The 18,142-nt window shown below is 40.6% G+C and overlaps 1 protein-coding gene across 12 annotated transcripts in view; it reads left to right on the top strand.

The window, feature by feature from the left end:
* Positions 1–18,142, top strand: part of ZMYM2 (zinc finger MYM-type containing 2) — an 89,508-nt gene that overhangs the window by 54,719 nt on the left and 16,647 nt on the right. For all 12 annotated transcript variants that reach the window (XM_089899780.1, XM_089899782.1, XM_089899785.1 and 9 more), the window contains 5 exons: positions 1,686–1,802; positions 3,707–3,857; positions 6,132–6,304; positions 13,365–13,530; positions 14,182–14,216. In XM_089899780.1, the coding sequence (XP_089755906.1) occupies positions 1,686–1,802; positions 3,707–3,857; positions 6,132–6,304; positions 13,365–13,530; positions 14,182–14,216 (642 nt within the window). The remainder of the gene's footprint in view (positions 1–1,685; positions 1,803–3,706; positions 3,858–6,131; positions 6,305–13,364; positions 13,531–14,181; positions 14,217–18,142) is intronic.

The raw sequence follows: 18,142 nt of genomic DNA, 5'->3' as shown, positions 1-18,142 counted from the left end.
TGCGGTCTCTTAACTACCTTAAATTGAGGTAGTTTGAATTCAGCCAGGGGAATGTTGTTTTTGTTAATAGTTATACCTTGCCTGAGCTTAGGTAATTAACCACATTCAAGATTAAACTTTTCTTTTGGAAGTTGGGATGTGGCCACTGATACGTCCTGAGAGTGGTAAACATTGCTTTCGACTTGTTGGTTCTTCTCAAAATAGAAATTAAGGACTAAGGATTAATTATGGGAGAGGAGGACAGTGTCTTTGCTGTTTGTCAGATTTTTAACTTTCTTCCATTTTGATGTTGGGTAAACTGAAATGTTAATTGAAAATGTTTTAACTACTTTTTTCATTTAATTGAAACTTGTATTGCCCATCATTTGATAAGAACATTTGTGTATGTACATTGTATATTTTAAAGAAACAGTTTAGACTCTTACTTCGGAGGAATGCATCCAAGATAAGCCTGTAGGGCAGCCTCGTCACTCTGTGACTGCGCGAAAGTACAAAGCTGACACATAGAAGAGCAGCATTTTTTCTTTATCTTAAAGCAAACCGTAGATCGTGAAGTTTTGTGTCTTCCTTAGATGTTTTTCCATTTCATAGTAAGATAATAGGATAACATTTCATTTGTTGTGAAAGGATAATTAACTTTAACGGACTTCAGTCTTTTGGAAACACTAAGGGTATTGTTGCTGGGTTTTATTTTTTTTTAATAATTCATTCACCTGGTAGTTACAGTCTTAAGTATGCGTGTTTTCATTCTTTTCACAAATTCTCATTGTGTTGTATGATGTTTATCGAAGTTTTAAAATGTTAAAGGTTTTTTTCTCCCTCCATTGCTGCCTTGAAAAATTTTGTACTATTTCATACATTCAACAGACTGTGTGTAATATGGATTAAAGAGTGATAATTCAATGTCAGCATACTCATCACTCAGGTTAGAACAAATTCCCCGCGAGCGCCCCCACCCCACCCCCACCCCCTGCCGGGCGCGCTGCCTGGCTCCCCCACCAGGGACTGAACCCAGGCCATCAGCAGTGGAAGCGCGAGTCCCGATCACTGGATCACCAGGGAAGTCCCAGAACAAAACTCTTAAAGCCCACGTATGCTTATATCTTTTTCTACTCTGTAAATCGTTTTAACTCTTAAAAATGTAATAAAACTAAAATAAATTTCTGGCATCAATACCAGTCTGTAAAGCTTACCCCCCCAACTTTGTTTAAAAACAAGTATAAAAAGTATAAAAAGGCTATTTTCCCGGTTGGACTTGGAATGAAAATGATGGCAATAATGCAACAAATCATTAGTAAATTAGCTACTAGAGGCAGAACTAGGAGCTAGGTTCTTTTGTGTTTATTTACTAGTTCAGAACTTGGTGAACTGACCTCACTATTTGCTTGTATTTTCTTAAAGAAGAAATCATAATTGAACTTTATGATTTTTTTCCTTTTCCGTATTATTTTAAATAATTAGTAGTAATCATGTGGTAGAAAGTGAACTTCAATTTCATAAAATGAACTTAGCATACTAGTATTTTTAAAGACAAAATTCAGAAATGTAATTTGATACGTTGAGGAAATAAGTATTTAAGAAAGATAGGTACTATTTTCCTGGACGTCGTTGATGTTTGATGGTCGTCACAAAAAAAAACTTCTAAAATCCACCTCAGACTCGGTGTGTTTTGTGCTTTGTTTTAGGCTCTCAGCATGCAGTCATCTCCCAACGGCCAGTTTGTAGCTCCAAGTGATATTCAGTTGAAGTGCAACTATTGCAAAAATTCCTTTTGTTCAAAGCCAGAAATCCTGGAATGGGAGGCAAGTCCTGTTTTGTTAATGTATGTTATCTAGTGCTAAAATGAAAGTCTGGTATAGTAACTATGACATTGCCATTTGAGAACCTATTTCTTAGTGGATAAGGATTAGTTTTTCCGATTTTGTGATGATTGGATTATTTGCTTTTTTTATGTGGGAGTAGCACCAAGAAAGGATCTGGGTTTTCTTAGGTCAAACAGAAAATTATTGAAGTCATATCCACAATATATTATGTTCATAGTAGTGCACAGAACGTCATTTTAGCCACATACCTGGGGTGTCTTTTGTTTGTGCAGTGTTGTTCCTATCTCCTTCCCCACCCCCCATCTTTATAAGTATTGTCTGTTAACTGTAGTATCTTACATTGCCTTATGTTTACCATGTTGTCATTTAAAGTTTTATAATTGTGTTTTAATAAAGGAATCCTAATATAAATTTTATTCTCCCTTTCTCATCACTCTTTCCTTCACCAGTTTATTAATTTACTTTGCCATGTCTTTTTGCCATAGCAGAAACTCTGAGCATTAATGTTTGGTTCAGTAAGGGGGCAGTAATGAATGGATGGATGGATGGGGGTGGGAGGAGGATAGGGCAGGGTGGCCCTGGCTGGATGCTGCTGCTTGAGCAGTGTTCACCTTCGGCTATTCTTTCTTTCCATGTTTTCAAGGGCATGGAGTATGTAATAAATGGTGTACAAGATGTAGTGCTAACAACAGCTGCTCTTGAGCCAAACTTAATAGTGGCTCTTGGCACATCCCTCAGTATCTGAGTCTTAGGCAGAAGGTGATCCCCGGAACTGGACTACATGATTTCTGAAGTACTTCGGAAATCTGAAATTTTATTATTTAGTCCCTAGAAAATTTTTTAGTTTTGTAATTGTGTTTGGTGCTGTCTCAAGAGCATTTAAACCAGTCATTCTTTGAGACTGTTGTCAGCACCCAGTTATGAGTTTTAGTGACTGTTACCGTCTTTAAATCACAGCAGGAAGGATGTTGAAGGCCCTGAAAAAACAGAAACAAAGTTAAATCATTTACCTACTTAATGTTACAATCCTTAGCGATACGTTTCCTATAGGCCACAGACATCCATTTTAACTAATTCACTGCTGCATTTAGACATAGCTCCACAAAATTCAATACCATTAACTACCCTAAAATTACTCAGTGAAAGAATAAAAGTATAAGTATCACTAAGACAAGATGGTAGTCTGGTGTTGCTAACAGAAGTGGAGAAATAGGAAAAGAAAAGCTGCCGCCCTTTCCTGGTCGGCTGGATATTTGAGAAGTAGCTCTGGCTCTTGTGGATTTGGGGCCGGGAGAAATAACTAAATAATTACTAACCTTGCTCTATTCAAGGGAACCAACTCAGTCTCACACTTGGCCGCACACCGTGTGATGACCCCCAGTGGAATACTTTACCCATAGTAGGTCTGTCACTATTAAGCTGTGGTAGGAATGCGGTCCAGTCTGCTTGACTGTACTCAACAAAGAATATTTCTTTTTTTTTTTTAAGAATATTTGTTTTTGAGTGAAAATGGTATGATTGTCATAGTTCTTATCTTTTTGTAGCTTATCCATGTTGTATCTTCCATTGCTTTCTTCCCATTTCTCCAGTTCTGTTAGCAACACCAGACTGCCATCTTGTCTTAGTGATACGTATACTTTTATTCTTTCGCTGAGTAATTTTAGGATAGTTAATGGTATTGAATTTTGTGGAGCTATGTCTAAATGCAGCAGTGAATTAGTTAAGCTGGGTGTCTGTGGCCTATAGGAAATGTATCACTAGGGATTATAACATTAAGTAGGTAAACGATTTGACTTTGTTTCTGTAAAAGTGGCTTGTGTATTTCTTACACTTGTTCTTGAGGTGGATGTCGTATACTTACAAGGTTCCTGTTGTGCGTGTAGAACAAAGTGCATCAGTTCTGCAGCAGGACTTGTTCAGATGACTATAAGAAGCTGCACTGCATAGTTACGTATTGTGAATACTGCCAAGAGGAGAAGACTCTTCACGAAACAGTGAATTTCTCTGGAGTTAAGAGACCTTTCTGTAGTGAAGGCAAGTGCATATACAGTGTTGTTCATAACTTTCTTTAATATTTAATATTAATTTTTTGCCAAAATATTTTCAAAATATGTAACTACATATGTTCAGAGTAGTGGTACTATTTTAGTATAGCTGAAAAAAAAATTGAGTTAGCTTTTCTACTGCTACTTTATATATATTTATAGACCTCTGGGCCCCAGGGTGTTTTACCTCTAAGAATTTGGTAACATGTTTTTCCATTACAAGGAAGCTTTGAGAATAAACTAAAAGCATTATCATACCACGTTATTTCTAAACAGACAGATTGTGATCTGAAAGTTGATTTTCCAAGTGGATTAGAATTATTTTCCATTGGCTTCATTCCCTGCCCGTTTACTGCCTAGTCTACAGAGGTATTCAGTATACCAGAAGGAACATCACACGAGGCATTACTACAGGCAGAAAAGACTTTTAGGTTTTCAATTTGGGATGCCAGGGAGACACTGGCTTTTGTTATAGTACATTCAGGAATTCTCTTTCCTCTCATTTATACTTTTTGCTGCTTTGGTGCCAGGTGGCAGATTAGAAAAATGAAGTTTGTTTCTCATTCTGATTCTCCAGAGATAGGAGCCAGGATTGTAGCTAAGGGTTTTGGGCTTTTTCTATTTTTACATTTCCCCAAATGTCCTATTCTGCTCTGTGGCTCTCACTGTCTGTTCTTTCTTTGGCCCCAGGCACTGGACTCCCAGCTTTCCTACCTGCTGTCCTCTTCAATTATTTTCCAGTTTTGTTTTTTTTTTCCCCTTCTTCCTGGATCCACTTTTTCTATCGATTTCTACCGCTAGTTAGAGGCAAGAAAAAGGTTGGAAAATCCTAAAAGCAGTAGGGAATGGCAGCAATATCAAAAGATTATTAGTCCATTCAACAAGTGCCTCCGTTTGTACATTAAGCATTTCACACTTGAGGTCTTGTCTGCAAGAGGGTACTGCTGTATCACAGCAGGCATTCCTATTCATGTAGGCTCAGTCCCCCAGATGAAAAGTAACCACGTTTACTGTTAAGATTGTAGCTATAATGAAAAGTGACATAATGTTGCATTAAAGACATTGATTCTGAATTTAATTTAGCTCTTTTACCTGAATTTTTGTGCAGTGATTCACAAAGCAGAGTGCCTTAGTGCTGAGGGCTAGCGCACATAGCATTTGGATTATGTGGATCTTACTAAAGTGAAAGACAAGTTGCAACAAAAAGATAATTGACATTAAAGAACATCATTTTCAATTGGAAGGACTTTCTGGGCAATAAAAGGTTAAAAAGGACGTCTATTTTTTTCCTGTTTAATAATATATTTTGTGCTTTCTCTAACTGCACCTAATTCTCTGCTGGAACCTGTCAGAAATAACAAAACATGTAATACCTGGTACTACCATCAAAACCTAGTTAGAAAGATAAAGCTAATAAAGGTAAAATATTAAACATGTTTTAAGATATAGTTCAAAGTAAGAGAAAAGAAGCCATAAGGACAGTTCATAAGTAATTGCCAAGTAAATTACATAGGAAACAGTTGCAGTCCCTATTAAAGGATGGGTAGTATTTTGGTAGATACAAAAGTGGAAGCAACACTAGAGTGGAAGGTCATTCTTAAGTACACAGCATGAGTAGACATATGAAGATTATTTAATCCTTTATAGAGATGTCATAGGGAATAAATAAGATTTAAATGTAAGGACCGTTAAAATAATGCATTTATATAGTTGGTAAAGGAGGTGTTTTGCTTAAAGAATAGAATAACAACATGCTGTTTTTGGACAAGTCATTAAACCAGTTTTACTTCCCTGAAGGTCCTTTAGGGTGACAGAGATGGGTAAGGCTAGAGAATTGAGCTAAAATGCCTGCTTAGCTGAATGTATCTTTAAGTTTGCTCATTGCCTCTCAACAGTCTCCACTTTTCATTTCTCTAAAATGCCCATTTGTGGTGTGTTTGTGATACTTAAGCAGGATTATATTGGAGTATATTTACACAGAGCAGGTACAACAGTTTTGAAGTGTTACTAGACTTGAAAGTCTTAGAACATGAATTATTTGAACCCACACCATATCTAATGTAATATTCCATGTTCTGTTTTAGTTTTCACAGGCTGGTGTTGATCACAGTAGATTTCACAGTTTTGATCAGGAGAGAAAGAGGACTGTATATGTGAATTTATAAACACTTTCTAAAGCCAGTGGTACTCTGTTTGACCTGTAAACTCTTTCTTACCTCAAAAATGAGTTTTTGTTTTAATAATGAAACCTTATATTTCTCAGGCTGCAAACTGTTGTACAAACAGGATTTTGCAAGGCGTTTAGGGTTGAGGTGTGTGACTTGCAACTACTGCTCTCAGCTGTGTAAGAAGGGTGCGACGAAGGAGCTGGACGGCGTGGTGAGGGACTTCTGCAGCGAGGACTGCTGCCGGCGGTTCCAGGACTGGTACTACAAGGCAAGTACCGCCGGCCCCGTGGGCCCCCAAACTGGGATGTATCTGTATTTTCAGCAGTGTAGTTTAACAAAATGGATTATTTATCTAAAATTTATCTCACTAAATAGAAATGTTTTTGATGAGTACTTTATCAATTATGAACATTGGCAGGTAATTGTTTTAGATACTTAGGATGTGTTTTTGTTTATTTTTTTCCCCTAAGTCCATAGTTTATAACAGGGTTCAATCTTTTTTTTTCTTTTACACATTTATTATTTATTTATTTATCTATTTGGCTGCGTTGGGTCATTGTTGCTGTACGCGGGCTTTCTCTATTTGCAGCGAGCGGGGGCTACTCTTCGTCACAGTGCACAGGCTTCTCATTGCGGTGGCTTCTCTTGTTGCGGAGCATGGGCTCTAGGCGTGTGGGCTTCAGTAGCTGTGGCACGTGGGCTCAGTAGCTGTGGTGCACGGGCTTAGTTGCTCCATGGCATGTGGGATCTTCCCGGACCAGGGCTCAAACCCATGTCTCCTGCATTGGCAGGCAGATTCCCAACTACTGCACCACCAGGGAAGTCCCCAAACGTCTTTTTAAATAAAGAGAGGAGCAAGATACTTTCCAAGTTGTTATAGGCTAAGATTTTGCTGCACTTTTAAAGTTACTTCACTATTTTACTGTTATTTCTGACTACTTTAAGCCCTTGAATTAAGGTTCACATTTTAGAAACACACAGCACAAATACTAACACACTGGAGGCTGCGTCCCTTTCCGTCTGAAGCAGCACCTTGTTACAGACAGATGAGAAGTCACTCAGGAAGTGTTACTTTGATGGCTCTAAGCGCTCAGTTTCAGTTTAGCACACAAATATACCTTTTCCTCCACTGTTGAGGAGGTTTTATTCTTCGAAACTGGTTTTGGATGCAGGTATTTAGTGGACACAGATGTGGAAACTCCACTTTGTTCTTACTGTCTGTCACCCTTTTCACCATTTGCTTTGCTGTTTGAGACAGAGGTTGTTACCGTGTGATACTGAGGAACCCGTGTCATTAGTTTATCATACAGATTTCTGTCCAGTCGTATAATTGTGAACTCAAAACTTCAGTTCTTTCAAATAGTCTTTCTTGGAGGATATTGTTTTTTGTTCACAGCACGTGGGCTGTATTTCTCTGTTTGGCTTCTTTCTTTGATTCTTCCTGTTCTCTTTTATATTACTTATAATTAAAAGAGAGAAATCTTTTGGTTTCCTCTTTTTTCTTTTTTGGGAAGCAAAGAAGTGTTCTTTGGCAAAAGACCAAATTATTCTAATGTTGCCATTTGTTCCAGTTTCCTATTTAAAGGGTAATTGTAGCTAATGTTTTTATAAGTTCAATGATGAAATTTCAATGAGGCAGTGCATTTCAGAAAGTTCGTTAAATAACTAGTGACAATTATCTGTTTATGTTTAATGTCAGTATTCTATACATTAAACATTTTTATTATTCCTTGTCTTATTTTAAACCCCACAGATCTTTGTGTAATATATACAATAGCATTATTACAACTTGTACTAACCTGAGGAGTAAAGACACATGATAGGAATTTGTAAAGCAAGCAACAGTGATGATTTTTAATGTAATCAATAGGATTACAACCTTCAAAATGAGGAAACAGTTGCCCCTCCTAATTAATTGGGCCCTGTGTGGAGGCAGCCAGTGCTGAGTCAGAGAATCCCTGCGTTCTGTGCTTTCTGCTTGAGCAGCGTCTTTTCTGACATTTCTCATGAGTCCCCTTATCCACTGCTACCATTACATGGTCATCTTGAAAATGTGTTAAATTGAGTCCCAACCAAATTATGATTTTTTTCCTGACCACCTTTCCCCTTCCACTTTTTAAATTTAAGAACTCAGAATTTTAGATTTTAGTTCATTAGAAAATGTGACCCATAATCTATAAAAAGTGCCTCATCAAGGAATGTTTACAACGAGAGCAGCCAGCCCAGCTGATGCCGCCACAGAGGAGCACACGCCGTGTTTACCTAGAGCCTCAAGAGCTTTACATTTTTGTTTGTTTAAGTATTTGATATTATATTTTTAAAATTAAAAATATTTACACCTATGTTTGTTTAACTTGACAAGACATTTTGAATAATCTGTGTTTTCAGGCCTGTAAAATGGTTTGCTTTTGGATTTAAAATAGAGGTTAGTTAAATACTGTCTCTTCAAAATTAGAATACAAAAGCCATTGAAATCATGCAACCAAAAAACGCTGAGAATAAAACTAATGTTTTTTTCTTCTCCCAGATAACTCTTTCGAAGGAAGTAGGTTTTACTTTTCCTCAAAGTTAATGTTTCCAGGCATAATGTGAAACCAGGTGGGAGGATAGTTCTTTTCATTTCTATAAGTTTAAATTTTTTGGAGAAAAAGGATTTAGTATTGTAATACAATAAAAGCTAGGTGTTTGACATACGGTGAAGGTAATTCAGAAGTCCCACTGTTTCCCAAGAATACTTTCATAGTACTTCTTAATAGAACTAATAAGCTTTTCTTAAACTTTCTTCAAATTACAGTTTTTTAATACAGGCTTTTTAAAAAAAAATTATTTATTTTTGGCTGCGTTGGGTCTTCATTGCTGCGCGCAGGCTTTCTCTAGGTGCGGCAAGCAGGGGCTACTCTTCGTTGCAGTGTGTGCGGGCTTCTCATTGCAGTGGCTTCTCTTGTTGCGGACCATGGACTCTAGGCGTGCGGGCTTCAGTAGTTGTGGCACGTGGGCTCAGTAGTTGTGGCTCACGGGCTCTAGAGCGCAGGCTCAGCAGTTGGGGTACATGGGCTTAGCTGCTCCGTGGCATGTGGGATCTTCCCGGACCAGGGCTCGAACCCGTGTCCCCTGCATTGGCAGGCAGACTCTTAACCACTGCACCACCAGAGAAGCCCTAATATAGGCTTCGATTTGCCTTAAAAACCAGTAGTGAAGGGTGACAGTGTTAAATTCTTCAGTGCAAATGCCCCAACAGTCAAACAGCATGACTGGGCTGTAATCAAATTAATACTTACATTTTAATAAGCCTTATTCATAAAAGGATACCTGAATGGAAAATATTTTGGGGCTTCTATGTTTTTCTTTTTTGTCTATAAACTGCCAGAAATATTGATTTTAGAAAATCATTCATTGTTTTTGACATTAAGTTTCTAAAGGAAATACCTAATATTCTCGCTTTATATGTACCTTTGGGTAACAGAAGAATTCTTATCACTTGAATGCTTTGCATAGTATCCAGTGCCCAATCTTTTATTACTGCATTCTTTTTTTAAATAAATGACTATAAAATCCCCTGTTTCATTTTGTTCGTGGTTCCCCCTTGCAAAATTAGGTCTGATTGGGGAAGTGGGCAACAAGAGGGTGGAAGGTTACAAGGATGTGTATACATCAACCCAGACTGTCCAAGACAGGTAAGGGGCTGTGTCAGTGTAGGTCCAATGACCTTTCCTCAGTTACTGCAGAGGAGGCTCCTGGATTAGCTGAGCAGTTGGATTAAGGTTGTTGAATTGAGTTTTGTTAGTACCTGCCTATTATTTAGATTGTTTGAATCAGTAACTTTTTTTTTTTCCTCCTCAAAATAATACACAACCCTTGATTTTTCACAGTGACAGGAAAACCACGAAGTGTTTGTTAAACTAGAAACATGTGTTCTTACGCTGTAGGAATGTTAAGCTTTCCTAAGAGTCCCGTCTCGTGAGTAGGAGGTAGTGGTGTTGGTGTCGGTAACAAATGATGGGCATTAATGAGATTTTCAATTTAGCATGGTTCCAGACATTTTACCAGGAGTTTGTATGAGTGGCTGCAAAAGGAAAAAACAAGCCAAAAAATAAGAGGTTCACAACCTCTAAAATTTTGATTATGGTATTAAGCTTGAATTAGTATTGAGTTCTATTATTATCCTTTTTCCTGAAAAAATACATACATATTTTGTTGCCATTTGCAAATTAGCACTAATCTTGCTCCTTTTTTTTTTTAATTGAAATCATCTAAATTTGTTTTGAACTTCCTGGAAGAAAGGAGCTTAAAGTGTTGTTAGGACAGAATTCCAAATGTCTATAATTATAAAATAATGAAGCGATTTTATTGTTCAGATTCTTTGGGTGGAATGTGCTTGGTTGTAGGCTCTAGGCCTATTAAATTATTGTGTAAGTGGAAATATTACCATATACAGAGAGTCAGCACAGTACTTTTTATACAAATACAAATTGTATACAAATTGATTTGGGTTTTAGATGTTACACTGAGAACTTTCTTGCAGCATTTTACATGTCAGGATTTTTATTTCTAGTTATTCATATTAACTCATTTGTTTTTCCATTGTCCTTGTAACTTGGTGCACTAAATAAAGCCTTGGTTTTGACTTGGACTGTCTGCTTTGAATCCTACCTCTGCACTTTGGTATTTGGCCCTAAGAAGTCACTTACTGTATTGGGACTTGAGTTTCCCCGCCCTGTTGTGAGGCTTGTGGAATGGAGAGGGCAGCCCGGCCTTTGTTTTCAGGTTCTCATCTTCACTTTTGCTGTGTTCTTGACTGTTTAGACTCAGTTTCTCCCGTGGTGCTTTGGCTTTTCTTTGAGTATAAAGTATAAAAAGGAAAAAATCCCGGAAACCTGGAGCACTTCAATGATTGTTTTAAAGAACAGTCTTTGCTGGTGAGAGTTTTATACAGGGACTTCTTTTTACTATTGAGTAAACTAGGACCTGGTTGATAGTGAGTGCTAATGTTACTGAGATTACCATGTTATATTACCAGCAGTATAACATTTAAGCTCACAAGTTTTTGGACAAGAGATGCGATATTGGCATCACTTAATAGTCATAATTTATACTGCAAATCTTCTTCATTGGTTTAACATTTATTTGGCAGGAGAAATCCCTGACCTGGAGAAATAAAGAGCCTGTGTTCTAACCCTGGGTGGGTATGTCTGTTACATAAGACCTGTTTACCCACACAGCCCTTTGTTCATGTGCCAGCCAGGAATTTGTTGTAGTGTTGATTCATGGGACTCCTGTGGAGACATAAAGTGAGTGGTTTCGGGCTTCCCTGGTGGCGCAGTGGTTGAGAGTCTGCCTGCCGATGCAGGGGACACGGGTTCGTGCCCCGGTCCAGGAGGATCCCACATGCCGCGGAGCGGCTGGGCCCATGAGCCATGGCCGCTGAGCCTGCGCGTCTGGAGCCTGTGCTCCACAACGGGAGAGGCCACAGCAGTGAGGGGCCCGCGTACCGCAAAAAAAAAATAATAATAATTAAAAGAAAATAAAGTGAGTGGTTTCCAAACCCGCAGTATAAAAGTCTAGGTGATTAGAGCAGTGAGGGAAAGCTACAGCTGTGACTGTTACCAGCTATCAAGTACTTAATATTTACTGCTTTGTCAAAACTTCTAAGTTGGTGACTAAACTAAAGGGCAATTTAAAAAATTGCAGTAGTTTATTTCTACTGTAAGTAGATTAAAAACTTAATTATGGGGCTTCCCTGGTGGCGCAGTGGTTGAGAGTCCGCCTGCCGATGCAGGGGACACGGGTTCGTGCCCTGGTCTGGGAAGATCCCACATGCCGCGGAGCGGCTGGGCCCGTGAGCCATGGCCGCTGAGCCTGCGCGTACGGAGCCTGTGCTCCGCAACAGGAGAGGCCACAACAGTGAGAGGCACGCGTACCTCAAAAAAAAAAAAAAACAAAACTTAATTATGAAAGGTACTATATTTGAAATTGATTGTTATACCTTTTGGCCTACTCGTTGATCAAGATGTTAAGAATTAGTGAAAATGGGCAAAATCTAGGTAAAATGGAATCCCTCAAAAATCTGTCCCTAGATTAATTGATTCACCATCATAAAGTATAACTTTTTATGTATGAATTTTAGTTGGTTTTATTTTGCATATTAAGTTGTAGACTAGTTAGGGCTGATTGTTTTCCTAGATGTAGTTCACATTTGTGATCTTAAAATATAATTGTTTTTAAATTAATTAAATACCGAGTGTTCTAAGACATGAACTTGAAGTTCTTGTTATTAAAACAGTATTGGGGCTTCCCTGGTGGCACGGTGGTTAAGAATCCGCCTGCCGGGGCGCAGGGGACACGGGTTCGAGCCCTGGTCCGGGAAGATCCCACATGCCGCGGAGCAACTAAGCCCATGTGCCGCAACTGCTGGAGCCTGCGCCCTAGAGCCTGTGAGCCACAGCTGCTGAAGCCCACGCACCTAGAGCCCGTGCTCCGCAACAAGAGAAGCCACCGCAACTAGAGAAAGCCCCTGTGCAACAACAAAGACCCAGTGCAGCGAAAAATAAATTAAAAAAAAAAAACAGTATTAAAGCCCTTCAAATTTATTATATTAAACTACTGAAACAAAACATTTCAAATTAACATCCATGATTTTCTCAGCATAAGAGCTGGTTTCAAAATTATTCTGGTCTGTACAGTTGTATAAATGGGTCCATTATGAGCTCAGTTGAACCTGGGAAATCTGTTCATTAATCAGAGATTTTCAGTGTAGTATGATTGTGGGAGACTTCGACCAGTATATCATTATGGCTCTCAAAAGTATTTTGTAATATTAAAATGCATTGTACCGTGACTTCTCTGGTGGTCCAGTGGTTAAGACTTCGCCTTCCAATCCAGGGGGTGCGGGTTCGATCCCTGGTCAGGGAACTGAGATCCCACATACCTTGGGCCAAAAAACCAAAACATAAAACAGAAGCAGTATTGTAACAAATTTAATAAATACTTTAAAAATGGTCCATATCAAAAAAAAATCTTAAAAAAACATTGTACCAATTTGGTCTACTACCACTGTTCAGTTTTTTTGGTTATAGCCTATCTTTGTAATGCTGGTCTTTGACTTCTGGTAAGTATAGAAAGGGATTTTGACAATTAGGTAAATTGCTACTTTTTAAACTTTTGTGGATTTTACTGTATGTTTATGATACAATTTTATTTTTTCTTTATCTGACATTGTTTTATCACATTTGACAACAGTCATTGAAATGTCTAGAAATCTTGTAAAATACATGTCTGACTTTTTAAACCTTGTCGTGGGAGATGTCTGACACCTTCCTTTTGTCGTCAAGGCTGCAAGGTGTGACTGCTGTAAATCTCAAGGCACCCTGAGAGAGAGGGTGCAGTGGCGAGGGGAGATGAAACATTTCTGCGACCAGCACTGCTTGTTGCGTTTCTACTGTCAGCAGAACGAGCCCAACATGACAACCCAGAAAGGACCTGAAAACTTACATTATGGTATGTGATCGTTTAGGTTAGTAATTTGAAAAACCTGTAAAGCAGTTTTTAGTTTCAGAGATCTGGATTCAAGGTAATGATAATAAGCAGTTGATTTCAGAGATAGTTTAATAGCAACTTCCGTAGTTTCCCTGGGTGGAAGTGCCTTCAGTGGTGTTTCTGTAGATGTACTGCTTTTTATTTTATTCTTTTAAAAATGTAATGCTAGTTGAAAAAAATAGAGTCTACTTGGGGGTAGAGAGCAGCTAAACAGAATTATTAAAAAAACTGTAAAAAAGTTGATCTGCCTATCATGTGTCACTTGCAATTTTAAATGAAAACTATTTTTAGCAAATTGTATGTGCTGGGGGTAGGTAGGAGAAACAAAGAAAACCCTTTAGACTTAATTAATAATTGAGTTAAATCTAAGAACATAGTATTGCTCCCAAAGCAGTATATACTTTCTGAGGGGACAAAATGGGGGAGAGAGTTAATTCCACTACTTATCTCTGTATTTCAGCTCTCAGATCTCATATTCTTTATTTGAAAGAACTTAAAATATATTTTCTTCAGTAACTATTTTAAAAATCAGTAAAAATTAATGAGAGATATGGATTTAGAAAATCCTGAAGAAAGTGATATTTGTCTTATTTTAAATTTGTTTGTTTTTAGATCAGGGTTGTCAGACGTCCCGAACCAAAATGACAGTAAGTATTGCTTAATAAGTAAAGTGCTAAATACTGACTTTCATCATGTGGGGAGAAAAAGTAATTAGTCCATTTTAATCTGATTGTAATAATAAAAGATTTTTTTACTTTCCTCTGTTGAGACAGTTGAAGCATTCATATTGTGCTAAGTTACCCGATATAAAAACAGGTCCTTTTCTACCTGCTAAGGAATATAAAGGTGAATTAATTGTGGCCTTTACCCACATTGGGCGAGATAGACATATAAATACTTGCGTTGAAGCGCTCATCCCAGCTGCATCTTTAGGGCAGTAGCAATGGTGCGTTTGAAATGGTTGAGTGTATGCGGTCCTGGCAGCTGTGACAAAACTTCTGAACAGCTGAGTAGAAGGTTGCCAGTAGACGATGAAAAGTCGGAGGAATAATAATGTCCAGAGGCGTGCATGTTTGGCCAAACTGTTCACTGGGGCCGAACTTGGAGGGACCTGAGGGGGATCCTGGGAAGCGGGAGGCAGGCCGGGCTAGGCGGATGCCCCTCAGACAGGTCTGGAGATCTGTCCTAGGGGCAAGGCCCTGGGAGTTTGTAAACTTGAGGAGTTCTTCCATATGCTTTCTCCTGGGTTTTTTTCTGTTTTCTTTTTTTTTTTCTGTAGTGTTTTTCTTTCTCTTAGTGTACTACATCAGATTCTGCTTTTCCATTAGCATTTCAAGGCTCTTGTGGGCTGAAAGTGGCCGTTTCTGTATAAAAGGAGCCTTGCACTGAACAGTGGGCCAGCCCTCTTGTGCCCGCCTGCAGGAGCCACCCTGATCCAGGGGCTTCTGTGGGAGCCATTTACCAGCATCATGGTGAGCCTCTGCTCGTGTGTTCCTGGGCAGAAGGAGTTAACCAGCTCTGGCTACAGATTGGAATTACCTGGGGAGTTTTCAAAACCTTTCGAATACCTGGGCTCCAACTCAGAACTTCTGTAGTTTTGAAAAGTTCTTTAGGTGATTTTAACATGTAACCACAGTTTAGGATCTCTGATGTAGATGAAAGGTTGGTGTTTTTATATTATTCCATTCAGTGTTTGTTTTTGGCGGGGTCTTAGTTCGCCCACGCAGGGATCAAGTGGAATGGAAGTGCAGAGTCCTAACCACTGTACTACCAGGGAATTCCCAGTTTTTGGTTTTGATGTTAATAGTTAGAATCCTAGACAAGTTAAGAGTGCTTTTTTCTTTGCTTTCCTCCCCTATCTGATCTGCCCTTGTGGTAATATATTTTTAAGTCAGATAATTCAGGAGTATTCAGCTGAATTGTCAGATTCTAACCAGGCACTTGATCCATGCTGAGGAGTGTAAAGATGATCACCCCGTTTGGCGTCTGCATGCAGCCGTAAGGCATCTCCCAACCTTGTTTCAAAGCTTTGACCAAGGCTTCAAGACACCCTTCTGCCCGCACAGAAGCAGGTACTCTTCTCCTGCAGCAACACTGAGGCCACCTCATGGGACGGATGGGCCTTTGCAGACATCACCTCCTGTCACGTAGAGCCCCTCCCACCTTGTCCTTGGATGAGAGCTCAGCTGTAGAGTTTGGGGCAAGTCACTTTACGGTTCTTTGTGTGACTTTCCCCTTATCTGTAATGTGGGCATGAAGACAGAACCTCGTCGGGGTCGTCACCAAGAGCGCTAACCCATGGGGCGGGGTGTGTGGTGTTGGAGACATAGGGCCTGCATCGGGGGAGCCACTTGAACCCTGACTTTAGAACTCTTCTCTGTCACCTCCACTGGGCTGTACAGCTTCTGAGCCTCAGTTTCCTCATCTGTAAAACGGGAGTGAGAAAACACCTACTACCCCTTGTGCTGAGAGGGTTAAAGAATTCATTTCATCAGGTGTGTGACTTTGGTGCTTTGCACAGTGTCCTAGTCCGTTTGAGCTACTATATATTGTATAACAGGATGCCATAAGCGAGGCAGCTTACAAACAACAGAAGGTATTTCTCGGAGTTCTGGAGGCTGGAAGTCTGAGATCATGGCTCCAGCAGACCTGGTGTCTATCGAGGGCCTGCTTCCTGGTTCCCAGACGGCCGTCTTGTCGCATGTCCTCACGTGGGGGAGGGGTTTTTTGGGGTCTCTTCTATGAGGGGCACTGATCTCATTCACAAGGGCTCTGCTCTCATGACCGAATCACCACCTAAGGGTCACACCTTCACATGACATCCCCTTGGGGATTAGATCTGAGTGTGAATTTTAGGGGGACATAGACATTGTCTATAGCTTATAGTCCCTAGCCATATAGCAAATACTCAAGAGGTGTGGTGGCTTTCATCATTATAATTTTCATTATTTGTGGTCCTTCTTCAGAATTTATCATCAGTAGGTATAGATCCTGCCTGTTGACCAACAGAAAAGTAAGAAGCGTTATCAAGTGTCGGTTTTTACCAGGTGGCATAGCTTAGTCGACATGGTGCCCTGTTGGCAGAAGGACGAGTAACCTAGGATGTCTGTGACTTTGACCCCTGGTTCATAAGGGGGTTCTAGAGTATTTCCCAGTCCAGACCCAACTTGCCCAGGTTTGGTGTGTAGTAGACACTCAGTAGCTGGTGTTAACTGTTCCTCCCGCTTTACAGTTGAGGACCTTGAGGCTCAGGAGACCCAGTGACTTGCCTGATGTTGCACGGCGGTGCCGTCAGACCAGCCTCCGTGGCACGGGGTTGGAAATCCTGGTGAGCGTAGAATGAGCTCACACGGGACCAGCCCCCTTGGCCATGAGCATGACTTGAAACTTATGAGAGATCCACCGTGCACCGTTTTTTATTAGTACCCTTTCACGTTTGTGAATTGGCCTGCTCTCTAAGATGTGTCTGTCACCCCTGAATCAGTGCCCACTAGCTGTCGAGGTCACATGCAGACCGTGAGTGTCCAGGGGTGTGGGCCCCTGGGGCTGCTTGACCATCTCCTCTCAGCTTATGCTTAAAGCAAGTGTCCTCTTCACAGTCTGACGAGTGCCAGTTTTTCCTATTTTTGTGCTTTGTGTTGGTGATTTTGCTGCTGGGTTAAGCACCAGAAAGTGCTGTGTGTTGGGGGACCCATGTGAGTTCAGTTTCGTGGATGAACGATATGGTTCATCTATAAAGAGGGATAAGAAATCCAGCGTCTGTAGGGCTCAGGTAACTCTAGTGCGCAGGGAAGCTGTGGGAAAGATGGTATGTTGACTAAATTTGTGGATTCGTGAGCTTACGACTGATTACAACACAGCACAGTGACCAGCAGTGTGGTGAGACTGTCAGCTCACAGCCTGTCACCAGGATCAGGGAGAGGGTGGCCTCTTTGTGCTGGTGCTGGCCCACTCACATGTGAAAAATGCGGGTCTTGCAGGCCCCGGTGGGTTCTGCAGGTCTGGGCTCTGCAGAGGGGGCTGCTGGGGGTTACGCAGGAAGATGCAGGTTGGCTAGTTTGCAAGGTCATTGGTAAAACGAACCTACCGAATGCAAGTGGTCTCGAAGCCCTGACTTGAATCCTTCTGAGACTCTGTGTCCTTGCTCTTGGGCCAAGGCCAAGGGTGACCAAGTGCAACCCTCTGGTGCGTAGAGCCCCAGACCACGAGCACTTAGAGGGGAACCTAGCCCGTGTGCCCGTATGTGGGGTGGGACAGAAAAAGCAGGGGTGGTGTCCGAAATATTCTGGGGTTGGTTTCGCAGCTGCATCATCCTAGAAGTTGAACTCGGCCTCCAGAATGAAAACCTTGAGCCTTCGGGTTTTGGTTATCCATTGCGGTGGAGGACTCAGAAACCACCCCCAGACGCTGAGTACCCCTCCCCCTCCCCCTTCCCCACCCCCAGCAGGGCGCACTGGGCTTTCAGGGCCCAGTTGCAGCGAGGATGCTGGGGACGGGCCCCGCCCGGCGCAGCATCAGGAGGCCGCTTGGGAAATGAGTGGCGTTGGAAGATGTTTGACGAGACTGCGTGGAA

Source organism: Delphinapterus leucas, chromosome 18 (assembly GCF_059928025.1).
Source record: "Delphinapterus leucas isolate spDelLeu-1000000601 "Yukka" chromosome 18, BTC_Dleu_Yukka2, whole genome shotgun sequence".
Lineage (NCBI taxonomy): Eukaryota > Metazoa > Chordata > Mammalia > Artiodactyla > Monodontidae > Delphinapterus > Delphinapterus leucas.
Note: the sequence above shows the minus strand (reverse complement) of the source record. Positions and strands in the feature narration are given on the sequence as shown.